Below are 10,585 nucleotides of genomic sequence, written 5' to 3'. Positions count from 1 at the left end.
GCCTGGATTTGCCCTGAGTGATATGTAAAATGGACCTAAGTTGGATGTGTCAAAGTCTGTCAGCTTTATTAGCTATCTGGGTAGTTGTAAAGGCAAACACAATAAAAATAATAAAGTACACCGTAAGGTAAGGGTTATGTAAATGATAAATAGTTGTAATATCAGGTTGTATTCCAATTTTATAATATGTTTTGTATGTTGGATAATTTTTTTGTTGCAAAGACTTCATTGCAAAGCTACTTTATTTTTTTAAACAGTGATATTTTATGTAAGTCCAGTGCAATTTTAAAGGACTGTTTTTCTCTTCTCTTCTCTCTTCCTCCCCTCTGTCATTCAAAGGTCCAATCAAAATGCAAAGCGAGAACATGGAACCAGTAAATTACTATGTTGGAATTGATGTTGGCACAGCAAGCGTCCGTGCGGCTTTGGTCGACCAGTTTGGGACAGTGGTGGTTTACGCAGACCAGCCAATTCAAATGTGGGCACCCCAACCAGACCACTATGAGCAATCCTCTGATGACATTTGGACTGCTTGTTGTACAGTCACAAAGGTACAGACACAAAAATCCATTATTCTGTGTCAGGTGTAGTAATACCGCTTGTCTAATGAGACCCAGTGCAATTTCCCTCTACTTTATCACTTTGAACTTTTTCTCACTGATAACCCAGACATAACAGAATTTAAGAGGGCTGACTGAGATAACTGGTGAAATTTGCCAGCCAATTTCTTTCTCTACCACTAACTTTAGGAAAAAGCAAAAAGGGGACTTGGCACATTTTTGTTAGTTCTAGGAACCTGTCCAAACAATTAGGGGCCAGATGCCTTTTTCAGCCCTCAGGGATTTTAAAGAAATGATTACATTTTCTGTTATATGTTCTATTATTAATGATTACATTTCCTACAAAATCCAATCCTAACCTATTTTCACAGTTTCTTGTAATTTTATTAATGTGACAAAATATTGAGTTACATAAATAAATACAGGGGTTGTCATATCCACAACAAAAAAAGCTAACCTCTAACCCAGATATAAAATAGACATTTTTGAAGACCAAAATAACCTTTTTTAAAATTAAATTAAATGGTACCCAGTGTTTAATGTACAAGTCTGCCTCGAGGTATTAAGATCTCGATGAAGCTGTTCCCAATATATGTACCTGTTCAGGGCTACATGCCGCGGATATCTTCCCCACTCCTAACAATCAGGATGGTGTGGAGCTGTTTGAAGTCAGCAGAGCCTGTCCTCTGAATATAGTCAACAAGGGCAGTGGGAGTGGACAAGAGCTGTGGGAAGCAGTGGCAGCCAAGCTAAGAGATAAGAGAGGAAGGGTTGGCACACAATGGGTGCCCACAGTGGAATTTTAGGCACCACGGCGACTTGGCAGCTTGTGTTTGTTGTGCCCTGCAGTAACATCACTAATGTGGTCTTCCCTGTTCCTGAGTAGCCATTTATAATGAACATTCCTTTAGCGTGGCCAGATTTTTTAAAGAGTTGATCGAGTTATTTTATTTGGTAAGTTAGTATGTCTTATGGCTGCATATACTAATACATGCATTCCATATATTTTTATGTTTTGGGGTTTTCCGTTTGTTTGTTTTTTTGGTACAAATAAATAGGGGTCGTCTGAAATACTTGAAAGTATTCTTAACTTCCCCCCTTATAGTCATTGTCTCTTTCTTTTTTTGGGGGGGGGGAAGAGTCTGTGAGAATTCCTAAGTGAGTTTTGGTTTTCAAACTCAGGGTTGAAGGAGAAAGGACACGTGGCATTCTTGTTAGATAAAATAAAATTATAAATTGTGAGGAGAAATCCTTTTGTTTGTTAAAAATCCAGAGTCACTCACATCTAAACCAACTGATTTCAACTATGCAGGAAGCTTTTTACTACAGGCATTTACTAGTGTTGTAATGTACAGGAATAAAGAGAGTGCCCCTGACACAAATCGTGCAGGAAGACGCGTACATAGAAAATGACTGGAAAAATAACAGCATCTTTTACAGGGGTAAAGTCAAGCTTGTTAAAGAGTGTGTGTGTGTTGTAGGAGTGGAGGAGATATATTTATGACTTCTCAATTATAGGGCTTCTCAACAGGTTTGGCTTCTGGCACAATCCAGTTCCGTATGATAACTGAAGCTTCTGGTTGGTATCAAACATAATACATTTAAATACAAGGGGTACCCTATGTAGCTTGTTTTCTTTTCCTGGGAAGCTGCGCTGAACCATAATGTACCAAATGAAATAAAGAGCAGTTGCTCTTTGTTGCTCCTGCTCTTTGTTAGTTGGTTATGAATTGTTCTTTGCATCTCTGTGTGGGTATTATGACCTGTATTGGCAATGAGTATTGGGGGCTCTGTGGTCCTCAACAAAAAGCCCTCGACCAGGAGAGCTTGGTGTTCTGGGGTTGGCTCTTTAAATATGCATGAGATGCCTCGTAATTTGTCATTGGACAGTTCGCTGTTCTCTCATTATTGATCAGCCTTTTCAAACATTAATGAACCTTCCTGTGCATTGAGCATCCTAAGATAAAGAAGGCGAAGGAAGATGAAGGCTGGGCAGGGGATATGATACTGCAATTGTACTACGTGAATAATGAAACTGAACTCTCTTTGATCACATCTTTACTCCCCACCTTTTAACTTTTGGGGGAAAGTGTTTCAGTGCATACAAAACATGGGGGTGGGGGGAGAGCCTTGAATCCAAAATTTCTGTTTTGCTAACAATGGAGGAGACTGCCTCTGTTTGCAAGGAGAATTTTGTTTGTGTCTTGCACTGGTGGGACATGCGGCTTGCCCCAGCTGAGTGCTCCTTGTATTGGAGGAAGGCTCTGCTAATTCAACTATTGGTGCTGATGTGAATAATGAAATGTATTCAGAAACTACACCTATTACGAGCATTGTCCTAGCACTCCTATTAGTAAAGGTTTAGTTTAAGTATATTGTATGGTAGCAGTGGAAAGCAGTGGAAAGCACAGAAGAGAAAATGACAAAAGCTTACAAGTAGGATGGAATTTTCTGTATTAGTGGGCATTAACCTCCAAGCCCTTTTTCTCCCCTCACCAACCAGTGTCCAAAAGCTACTCAGCAACGCAGGAGCTAGGTTTCCCAGATTTGTTTTTGTAGCCGCTGTTCTCAAAACAGGGGGAAATGAGTGTGTATTGAGCAGGAATGAAGACCATGATAAAGCTCCACGTCAGGGAAACAGAACCTGTAGACTTATACTGCTTCAGGGTTATAATAAATGGTTCTGCTTTCTAAAACTGTTTTATTGTAACAGAGTAGTGTTACCCTTCTGTGCTGCACTGCTTGGTAATGCTTTTTGTTATTTTAAAATGATGGTTTTACCTAAGATGCTTTTTTTATTCCAAAATTTACCAATAATTAGGGGAACTAAAATATTTAAAATTTGGAAAAAAGATATTTTAAACTTCTTGTGGAATAGAGGAAAACATAGGATAGCATATAATAATTTGATTCAACTAAGAGAAACAGGAGGTTTAGGGTTACCAGATTTAAAAATGTATTATGAAGCATCATGTTTTACATGGCTGAAGTCTTGGATTATGTTAGAAAATATTAAAGTATTAGAACTAGAAGGTTATAATTTACGTTTTGGATGGCATGCTTACGTATGGTATGAGAAAGAAAAGGTTAATAGAGAATTTAACATTCATATTATTAGAGCCGGACTGTTTCAAATTTGGAAAAAGTATAGAAGGATTTTAGAAAGTAAAACTCCGGGATGGATTAATCCCGTAGAAACTTACATGAAAAGAGGAACTCATTTGAATTTAGAATTGGATATATATAGAAATATGATTGAATGGAAAGAAGGGAAATGGGTTTTAAAAAGCAGGGAAGAACTTGATATAAAAGACTGGTTTTTATATTATAGGTTAAGTGATATATTTAACAAAGATAATCAGCTTGGATTTAATAAAAATAAATCTGATTTAGAGAAAATATTAGTAAAAGGAAATAAAGGACTGATTGGTAGAATATATAAACTATTAATGGTAACTAATTTAGAACAAGAAAGAATTAAACCAGTTATGATTAAATGGATGAAGGAGTTAGGATTTAATATTGACTTGGAAATATGGGAAAATTTATGGAAAAGAGAATTTAAATTTACAATAACCAATGAGATTCGAGAAAATTTATATAAAATGTTTTATAGATGGCATATAACCCCAGTGATGAGATCTAAAATGAATAGTGGAGATACGGGATTATGTTGGAAATGTGGAAAGGAAAGAGGCACATATATGCATGTATGGTGGTTTTGTAAAAAGATTAAAAATTTTTGGATAAAAGTACTGAGGGAAACGAACAATTTGATCACGGGTAGAGTAAAAAGAAAACTAGTATTCTGTTTATTGGGAATACCACCAAAAAATTTGAGTGATAATGATAGGGTTATTTGCCAATATAGTTTTGCTGCTGCAAGAATTGCGATAGCCAAAGTCTGGAAGCAAGTGAATAAACCTTCAATTAATATCTGGAGAGAGAAATTATGGATCTATATGAGGATGGCCAAATTAACGGAATCCCTATGTGGAAAAGATATGGAAAAGTTCAAACAAACATGGTTTAAGGCCGCCACATATTGGGATAAAATGGCAAAAATGGATTTTATAGCTTTAATTAACGAGTTATAGAAATTATAGTAATTTTATATCTTTGTGTTATTAAAATAATAAAACTGTTAAGACACTTCTTCGGAAGTCGGGTGAAGGGTCACTTTTCTGGTGGGTGGAGGGAGAAGGGGTATCTTTTTGAACTTTGGAATTTAGTAATCAAGATTGTATTAGCTAAGGTATATAGATACCCCTCTGTATTTTGTATTTTATTTTATTTTTTGTTTGTATTTTCTATTTTGTTATGCTTGTAATTTTTTTCTTTTGATGTTAATTTCATTGTATCTATTTTTGTTTTTTTTCTGATTTAAAAAAAACAATAAAAGTTTTAAAAAATTTTTTAGGGTAATGCTTTTTGTTAAATCAGTAGGTGGTTTTCCAGAAACTGTAGGAAGAGAATTTGCTGTCCCAAACATATGGTGGTGATATCTACTTTTGGTTGATGTCTATATTTCTAAGCATTTTCTGGGAGTTATAAGATGAGTTGCTTCTTCGGCAACCTTTCGCTGTGGTGACAAGACTAAGATGTGGATATTTCAAAGGCATAGATTAGACTGTTCTAACAGGCTGTATGTCAGTCTGTTCTTGAACATGGTTCAGAAACTTGAACAGATGCAAAATACCAAAGCCAAACCATAATTTGGCATTTGCAGGCAAGATCATATCTCCAAAAGGCTAAATTCAAAGTGCTTTACACAGGAACTCAACTGTTTAAAGCTTTATAAATTTTCTTGGAGAGGATGAACCTTCTCATGGTTTGAGATCAGTTTGTGAGACCCTGCTTCAAATTTTGCATGGAATTGCCAAGTTGGCCTCTGCCTATTCAGTGGTGACCTGAGAACAGGGGTGTCAAACATAAGGCCCAGGGCCCTGATCCAGATCTGGCTCCTTGAGAGCCAGCTGAGGCAGCCACCCACTTCCCTCTGTCGATCTGGACTGCTGAGTCAGGGTCCGGCCCGACCAAGTGTCATGTCCGGCCCTCTTAATAATTGAGTTTGACACCCCTGCCCTAGAACTTTGAAATGCCTTCTTCCCTCAAATTCACCTTGCTGTGCCCTTACAGCAAAAAAGGTTTATTCATAATTTCTTTTTAAATGGTGTTTTATATGCTGATTTTATTGTTGTAGCTCTGTTGTTTGATACTATGTTCATCTCATTTTATTGTATTCTTATATCGTGTTCTCCATGTTTGTAAGTCATATTGAAAAGCAGCTTGACAACAGGGAGTACAGTCTTGAGCAAATTAATTATACTAGCTCCATTGAAGCCTGCCCTGACCTGGATGGCCCAGGCTAGCCTGATCTCGTCACATCTCAGAAGCTAAGCAGGGTCAGCCCTGGTTAGTATTTGGATGGGAGACCACCAAGGAATACCAGGGTTGCTGTGCAGAGGAAGGCACTGGCAAACCACCTCTGTTAGTCTCTTGCCTTGAAAACCCCGTAAGGGGTCGCCATAAGTCAGCTGCGACTTGACGGCACTTTACACACACACACACACACACACACTGAAGCCTTGAATTCTATCTGAACTACGAAAATTTGGCTCTTTTGGGGGACGCATCTGATGTCAGGCAATGCAGAAGTGTTTACATTTTCTATTTTTATGTTTTCTGCCAGTTTGTATCAGTTTTCTGACTTTTTAAAATTGTAGGCTCATTTCTTATTTTCCTTTCATAATTTTATTTATTTTTGGACTTTTTGAATGTTACATAACCCTTTTCACCTTCTGTTTACACATGCTCATGTTTTCATGATGCCTACTAGGTTGTTTCTCTGTCCCCACCCCCCTGATCATAGGGGAAGATTATAAAATAAGTTCTGATTGCCTTAAGAGCTGGAGAGAAGGTGTTCTTGGTACCTGAAACTTATATTTATTCATTTATTTTAAAATATTTATACCACGCTTTATTTCCTCAGACGCAAGGCAAAATCTGCAAGGACACAGCAAATAAAGCAGCAAAAAATCTGCAAGGACACAAATATCATAAGCATCCATAAAAAGAGGGGAAAACAGTACACAGATAAAACACAGAGTTAAAAATTAATACACAGAGTTTAAAAAATCTGCCAAAACACTTTACCCTTCCCCAAATGAATCTTAGATGATAGCAGCTGTCAGGTTTTGCATAATAGGTTGGTACAGTAGAGAGTTCCTCCTGGGCTTGCAGGAGTTGGTGGATGAAAAGCCCTCGGCATGCCCCCAAGAGCCTGGCCCTCCAGCACAAAAGGGTATAATAGTTCCTTTGTCTGAGACTTTGTAGAACTACTGCCAGAGTAGGCAGCACTGAGCTAGAGAAGCCAGTAATTTCTTCTCAGTGTATGGCATTTTTATTGCGTATATAGTTTACATAAACTTTTGAATTCTCACCTACATTTAATGTAGTTAAATGGAAGTTTGTCAAAATAAATAAATAAATAAATCAGTGCCTTTGTGCTCCTGTCCTAAGTGTTAATTTTTAAGCCTCTGTAGCTATCAGTATTTTGAATGTGGGTTGAATGTTAATGTGTGTCATTCTGTGGTTTCTACCTGAATGCTTTTTTCTCGTGTTTCCCTAGAAAGTTATCCAAGGGATAGATATTGGACAGATTCGAGGAATTGGTTTTGATGCTACCTGTTCCCTTGTTGTCTTGGATAATAATTTCCACCCCTTGGCAGTCAACCGTGATGGTACGACTCTCAAACTGGGCACCAATATGTCCAGTGCTTTAAAAAAAGACTACTATTAAAACAATCAAATGTACATAACAGGTAACAATGAAATTTGGAAACTGTACCATAAAAGTTTGGAGTGCTAGAAGAAATTCCAGAACTACTTCAATCCAAGGCTCTCTCAAAGTCTGTAGAGATGGGTATTGTCTGCATGTTGCTGGCATCTGCTCCAAATGATTTTGGCCAAAAGCCAACATAAAGGGAATAAAGCATCGAGTATATAATAAACCCTTGTGGCTCCTCACACATCAGGTCCCAACCAGCTGACTAATTCACCTATGAGAGCTCTTTGTGTCCTGCCAATAAGAAAAGAATGAAACCAATAGAGGACTTATTGTCGAAGGCTTTCACGGTCAGAGTTCATTGGTTCTTGTAGGTTATCCGGGCTGTGTAACCGTGGTCTTGGTATTTTCTTTCCTGACGTTTCACCAGCAGCTGGGCAGGCATCTTCAGAGGAGTAACACTGAAGGACAGTGTCTCTCAGTGTCAAGTGTGTAGCAAAAGACAAAAGAGACCCCCTCACCTCTGCAGGAGTATATCGTATATCTTGCGGTCGTGGACAAGTTTACATCGGGACCACACAACGCAGCATACAAACCAGGATAAAAGAACATGAAAGATACTGCAGACTGGGCCAACCTGAGAAATCAGCAGTGGCTGAACATGGACTGACCCAAACAGGACACAGGGTCTTATTCCAAGACACTGAAAGACTGGACAATTCTACCAACTATTTTGTCAGATTGCACAGAGAAGCCATTGAAATTCATAAACACCAGCACAACTTTAACCGAAAAGAAGAGAGTTTAAGAATGAATAAGGCTTGGCTTCCTGTCCTGAAAACCTCCAGACTAACAAAGACTACAGTCCACAATAGCCATGCGGATTAGCCTTGGATTCCACTTGTTAACAGATCACTTCAGGATACAATGGTTCCACATTAACATACCACACCCTCATTAGCACATTATCTTGATTCTTACAGGACAATGATTTGCACATTACCTTTAATACTTTGCAGGACAATGACTCAGCTCAAACCCAACCCCCTTCTGACTATATATTACTCTTCCTACACACTTGACACTGAGAGACACTGTTCTTCAGTGTTACTCTCCTCTGAAGATGCCTGCCACAGCTGCTGGCGAAACATCAGGAAAGAAAATACCAAGACCACGGTTACACAGCCCGGATAACCTACAAGAACCAATAGAGGGCTGTCCCTTTTATGCCAAATGTTTGCTTTGGTTTAAAGTTCTTTATTCTCATGGGACAAGAATTAAACTAGGTGCCACCAGATTTTGCCTCAAATGTGCATTGACACTGATTTGAATAGTTTTGCTCAATTGACACAACCATTGTGAAAGGAGAAAGGTAGTGATAAACATGAGTACAATCAGAGAAATTTCTCATGATTATTTTTTACATGTGGATTTGATCTTGTCTTTTAAGGAGTCTGCAACAGAAACATCATCATGTGGATGGACCATCGTGCATCTGACCAAGTAGCACGCATCAATGGGACTCGGCACAGGGTCTTGTGCTGTGTTGGTGGTGTGATGTCTGTTGAGATGCAACCGCCTAAGTTGCTGTGGTTGAAAGAAGTGAGTTTATCTGAAAAATGTAATAGATTATCAAGAAGTTTTTATTTTTCTGTCTTATACCCTTGATTTTTTATTTTTATTATTTATTTCAATTTATATCCCGCCCTCCCACCGCAAAGCAGGGCCGAGAGCGGCTAAAAACGATTAATAAAGTACCTTTCAGATTATAATAAAAATACAATAAATACAATAAGAACAATTTAAAAACACTGTAAATAAATGCAATAAAACACAATTTAAAACTCTATAAAGCTAGGAGCCTGGCAACCACCCATCATAGTTGGGAGAAAAGGGTGGGGGAGAAGGCAAAAGAGGCAGTACCTGCAGTGACAACACTGGTGTCCAGCCTGTCTCAGATTATAAATATAGATGGAACATAACCGTTGCTGCCCTCAAACGTAAGCCTGGTGGAACAACTCCGTCTTACAAGCCCTGCGAAATTGGGAGCGATCCCACAGGCTGAGTGTTCCACCAGGCAGAGGCCACAGCTGGGAATGCCCTGACCCTGGTTGAGGATAGCTGGAGTGACTTTGGACCAGGGACCACCAGGATGTTTTGTGCACTGGAACGTAGGCTCATTGGGGGGGGGGGAAATGGGAGAGGTGGTCATAAAGATATGAAGGCCCCAGACCATTTAGGGCTTTAAAGATTAACACCAGCACTTTGACTTTGATCCAGAAGCCAATCTCGAGCCAGTGCAGCTGGCAGAATACTGGTGTACTATGTACCCTCCCAGGTGTCCTCATAAGGATCAGGGCAGCTGCATTTTGGACCAGCTGAAGCTTCTGAAGCAGCTTCAAGGGCAGCCCTGTGTAGAGCAAGTTACAGTAGTCAAGCCTGGAGAATGACCGTTATATGGATCACTGTGGTGAGATTGGGGTGGGACAGGTAGGGGCTAGGTGCTGGACTCGCCGTAGATGATAGAAGGCTGTCTAGACAATGATGGAAACCTGCCTTTCCATAGAAAGGGAGGCATCAAGCATAACACCCAAACTCTTGACAGAAGTAGATGGTGTTAGTTGAACCCTGTTAAGGGTTGGGAGCTGGAACCCCAGTGTCATTTCAGTCTGACCCAGCCACAGGACTTCCATCTTAGCTGGATTCAGTTTCAGCCGACTCTGTCTCAAACATTTTACCACGGCCAGATCCGGGCTCGTATATCCCTCTTGGCTGTCCATCAACAGGTAGAGCTGGGTGTCATCAGCATATTGGCGACAACCCAGTCCAAAGCTCCTAACAAGTTGGGCAAAGGGGCACATACAGACATTAAACAGTATTGGGGAAAGGATCGACCCCTGCAGTATCCCACATTAAAGAGGGTACCTGGTCAATACCTTCTCCCCTAGCACCACCCTTGTCCCTGCCCCTGGAGAAAGGAGGAGAGCCATTATAAAGCAATCCCCTGGATTCCAAGGGCGGCAAGGCGGGAGGTCAACAGATTGTGGTTGACCATATTAAACGCCACTGACAGGCCGAATAATATCAGCACTGTTGACCTGCCTCCAGCCAACTGACACCATTTGTGATCCAAGGGAGACCATTTGTGAGCCATGGCTTTCTGATGTCCATGTCATGGAACGTGTAATCTACTGTATAATGCAATCTTTATGTTGGTATTTCATTCATCACAACTTGC

General features: G+C 39.6%; 1 protein-coding gene across 6 annotated transcripts in view; it reads left to right on the top strand.

Annotated features, from left to right (window-relative positions):
* The first annotated feature begins 350 nt into the window (after positions 1-350).
* Positions 351-10,585, top strand: part of FGGY (FGGY carbohydrate kinase domain containing) — a 166,127-nt gene continuing 155,892 nt past the window's right edge. For 2 of the 6 annotated variants that reach the window (XM_056844236.1, XM_056844234.1), the window contains exons 1-3: positions 351-551; positions 7,192-7,303; positions 8,798-8,949. In XM_056844236.1, the coding sequence (XP_056700214.1) occupies positions 351-551; positions 7,192-7,303; positions 8,798-8,949 (465 nt within the window). Of the gene's footprint in view, positions 552-7,191; positions 7,304-8,797; positions 8,950-10,585 lie in introns of those variants that run through there. The other 4 variants (XM_056844238.1, XM_056844235.1, XM_056844237.1 and 1 more) reach the window with 3 other exon arrangements.

Source organism: Euleptes europaea, chromosome 2 (assembly GCF_029931775.1).
Source record: "Euleptes europaea isolate rEulEur1 chromosome 2, rEulEur1.hap1, whole genome shotgun sequence".
Lineage (NCBI taxonomy): Eukaryota > Metazoa > Chordata > Lepidosauria > Squamata > Sphaerodactylidae > Euleptes > Euleptes europaea.
This window is presented reverse-complemented; position numbering and strand designations above follow the sequence as displayed.